This window comes from Acanthamoeba castellanii, assembly GCF_000313135.1.
Source record: "Acanthamoeba castellanii str. Neff unplaced genomic scaffold scf7180000084756, whole genome shotgun sequence".
NCBI lineage: Eukaryota > Discosea > Longamoebia > Acanthamoebidae > Acanthamoeba > Acanthamoeba castellanii.
In genome coordinates this window covers 49784-53557 of record NW_004457498.1, presented here as the reverse complement: position 1 = coordinate 53557, position 3774 = coordinate 49784, and the positions used below count along the sequence as shown (strand labels likewise).

Sequence of the window (3774 nt, the reverse complement as noted above, 5' to 3'; positions counted from 1 at the left end):
CTCCCGCTGCTCTGCTTGTCGTCGCTCGTTCTCCAGCTCCTGCTGGCGCTGCTGCTCCGCCAAGAGCCGCGCCTCCGCTCCCTGTATCTCTTTTGTCCACCGCTCCTCCAGCTCGCTGTCGTGTTGATTCTCCCGTAAGTCGAGCTCGCCGACGAGTTCTGCCTGCGCCTGCGCCAGCTGCTCCTTGACCGTTCGCGCCACCAGCGCCTCCACGTCCACCTCTGCACCAAAAGGAGCAATAAATCAAATAAATATATGATAACAGATGAATAAATGGAACTAAAAAGAAAATAAATAATGGATAAATTAAAAATGGAAATAATTCTTACATCGTAAAAAAGAAAGTGCAGGTACGGGGAGGAAGTGCCTTCTCGTGAAGCGAAGTACAGAAGCATCAAAACGGAAAGGCATGTGAGCACTATGAGATGGATCGGCACCATCCGACCTCCTTCAAACATTTATCTTTTCAGCAAAGCTGCCCCCCTGCACAACGACCCACAGCACTCGCAGCCACCGCCCCTCCAGGATGCCAATGTACATAGAAAAAGAAAAAGGGAATGCAAAGTATGCAGCGGAACGGGTGGCATGCCCTTTTTGAGCTTTCCAAGCACAATTCTCGACATTACAGGTCGAGGTCGCCGAGAGACCATTCGGAGGCCGCTGGATCGTAACCATCGGCGGCTTCGTTGCCCTTCTCTTCACTGGCCTCGTTTGTTGCCCTTTCTCGACCTTCCTCACACTCGCCTCGCTTGTCTTCTTCAGGCATCGTCACGTCCTCTCCATCTTCCTTCCGACTGCTCGTTGCCGTAGTTTGTCCAAGGTGTACCTCGTCTTCCTCCTCCAGAGACCGGCTGGGTGCGGCCTCGCTTTGCTCCAGCATTGCCAGCATTGCCCACTCCTCCTCGCTCACCCGCTCCTCCGTTGACGGCTGCGGTGGTGGTTGGCCGCCTCCGTCTCTCTCGTTGCTGTGGTCTTGGTGTTGCCTCGCTGGCCCACGAGCCAGGTGGCCTGGCACGGCTGGGGCTGGGACTCGTCGATGTTCACGCTCCTCCTCTTCCATCTCTCGCTGAATCTCCATCATCATGTCATGTTCCTCCTCGTCCACGTTGTCACCTTCCTCCTCGTGTCGTCCCATGATCTCGTGTTCGTAGTCTTCTTCAGGTTCTTCTCGTGCTCCTCCTCTCCCCGCCGCGCCACCCGCGCTCAGTCCGGTCCTACTGAACTCTCCAGTGCGCAGGAAATGTTCTGCGTCTTGCACGACGCCATTGGCCTGATGACGTACATGAGGGCAGAGGTAAGCACTCGCAGAAACAGCCTGGTGTGTGGTGTGTCGACGGAGCAAGCAGGGGTGTACTTCGATCTGTGACAAAATGGTCGTCCAGGTTTGATTGCCCGCGAGCACCTTGCCATTACCCACGATGATCAAATGCCTGCAACGAAGCGTGTGAGCAGCCCAGCCTTGCCTCAGCACAAGGAAGAGCTCAAGACGGCATCAATAACAAGCGAGGCCATACCTCTTGGCTCGGGTGAGGGTCACATTCAACCGTTTGGGTGAATCGATGAAGCCCAGGCGCGTTGTGCGCACGCAGGTGACTATAATCACCTCCTTCTCAGACCCTTGAAAAGCATCGACTGTGCTCACCTGTTCCCCGCCGTCACGGCCACCGCAACACATGGCATCAACACCGCACTCACTGAGAGTGGATCACGAAGGCCATACTTGGATCTCTTTGGCCACTAGTTTGTTTCGTTGCTTCTCTTGCCACTGCTTGCCGCGAACTTGTCGCCGCCGTTCTTCGTCCTCCTCGAGTATCTCAATGTCGTCGGCCTGGTTCAGCAGCTCCTCCACATATTCTGTCCCCATTGATGCGCGGCACCGATTATTAGACCAGGGCTGTGGGCCAACGTTCGGGTATGCACACCTTCGGAGATGTCCGTGGCTTTGACGGCCGCCAGCGCCGTCTCAATCTTGTAGGCCTGCGGCTTGTCTGCGAACGAAGAATGAGCAGTCAGGTGACACAGTGTTGTTTCGCAGCGGACGTACAGAGAGCGATGATGCCGATCTGTTGCGGTTTAATCCCCCAGTTGATGAGCGACTTCACCATCTCCACGATGAGCCCGAGTTCGTAGGGATTATGATAGCTCTTGCCAGCGCGCTCTTCCTGTAGGCCTCGTGAGTTGCGGGTGACCAAACTGTAGTTTGAGTTGAGTAAAAGGAAGAGTATACCGTTCCACGCAGCGAGTTGCAAAAGTAGAGAGTGGGTAGAGTGGGCAGAAGCGGAGATCGCTGCTCTGGAGTGACTCCGTCCAACAGCTTGCCCTCGTAGAAGAGCCTGTTGGCGATTCCACTGATGGCAGGGTGACACTGCAAAGTGCATAACACCAAACGTTTGCAAGTTAACGCTTCCGGTTGGTGTGGCGGTTCGGTAAGGCAGGTGATTACCCGATACTGTGTGCGGAGCATGATCGGTGGAAATCCGATGGTGGAGAGACGAATGAACAGAGTCTTGGCCAACCCGTCTTCCTTATTGGCAAAGCTCTCAAGCACCGGCGGCAGCTGAAGCGGATCGCCGACTGCAATCTGTGTTGGTTGCCGTCAAACGAGTTAACGAGTTGACCATGAACGATACTCAGGTAGAGTTGAACGTTACCAATTTCTGGCAGTTGAACCGAGCCAAGGGGATCATCGAATGCGGTTCGAGCATCTGCGAACACTCATCAAGGATCACCAGCGGAAATGTGCTGCCGTCCAAGATGGGGAAACCAGATGCCGCGCACGTGACGCCTGGCAAGTGCATGCACTTGCTCAGTCATTGAAAAAACGGAAGAGAAAACGGAGCAGTATATGCAAGGCAATGTAGAAATGAGTACCTATTACTCGGGTGGACGAGATCTTCTCCACCTTCTTTTTCATGTGCCCCGTCTCGGCTTCTTTGAGCATGGTCTTGATCTTCATCTCGTCTAGCAATGGCAAAGTGAGCGAACGACAAAGGCTGGGCTTGAACCAACGCAGATGGCGATAAGTAGAACGTACCAACGCCACCCGCCTCTTCCTTGAGCATGAGCTTCAAGTCCTTGATGGCTGACTTTTCTGGAGAACACAAAAGCCGGCGCAGTGTAAACAGTTGGCCAACGCTCGCTTACGTTCGAAGTGCACGGAAGAGGATACCGTCCGCCTGGGGCGCATGGTGTATCACGCGCTTGGAGATCTTACGGAGACTGCCGACGCGCATGAAATCCTTGAAGTCCAGTTCCAGCAAGCCCTCCAGCACACGGTCCACTGTTGAACGGTCATTCATGTCAACAACACGAATCTACTAGGGAAGAGATTGCGATCAGGTGGTACCTGCAGTGTTGGTAGACGAAGCTACCAGTATGCGGATATCTCGATTGTCAGCGGCGTCAAGGACGCGCGAAATGAATACGATCTGTGCAGGTTGTGGAGTCAGCTGTCGGCTCGTGGGCTGCAGTCCAGTCAACAGCGAGCGTACCAGCACGACCAGGAGAAAACTCTTGCCCGCTCCGAACACGCCGTGGACCAGAGCAATGGGTAGCGACTTGTCCATAGTCACTTCGTGGTCGATGGGTTCGAACCACGTGAGACACGCTTGTAACACACTGCACAAGAAATTCGAACGCGTAAGCGACCATTGTAGACAGACACCGGGATGACAACTTTACCTTTGCTGATCTTCGTTCAGCTGGTACGTGGCGATCATCTCCTCAGCAATGTAGTTGATCTCGGCCATGCAGAGGTTCAGCTTCCACATATTG

General features: G+C 54.3%; 1 protein-coding gene across 1 annotated transcript; it reads right to left on the bottom strand.

Moving 5' to 3' along the window:
• Positions 1-622: 622 nt before the first annotated feature.
• Positions 623-3770, bottom strand: ACA1_393280 (uncharacterized protein; the record flags this gene model as incomplete). Its single annotated transcript, XM_004340657.1, has 15 exons — positions 623-1270; positions 1355-1430; positions 1515-1642; positions 1721-1854; positions 1923-1988; positions 2045-2162; positions 2228-2365; positions 2444-2581; positions 2652-2785; positions 2872-2961; positions 3035-3091; positions 3170-3280; positions 3347-3464; positions 3492-3618; positions 3682-3770. The coding sequence occupies 15 exons, from the start codon at positions 3768-3770 to the stop codon at positions 623-625; spliced, it is 2172 nt and encodes a 723-aa protein (XP_004340705.1).
• Between the last annotated feature and the right edge of the window lie 4 nt (positions 3771-3774).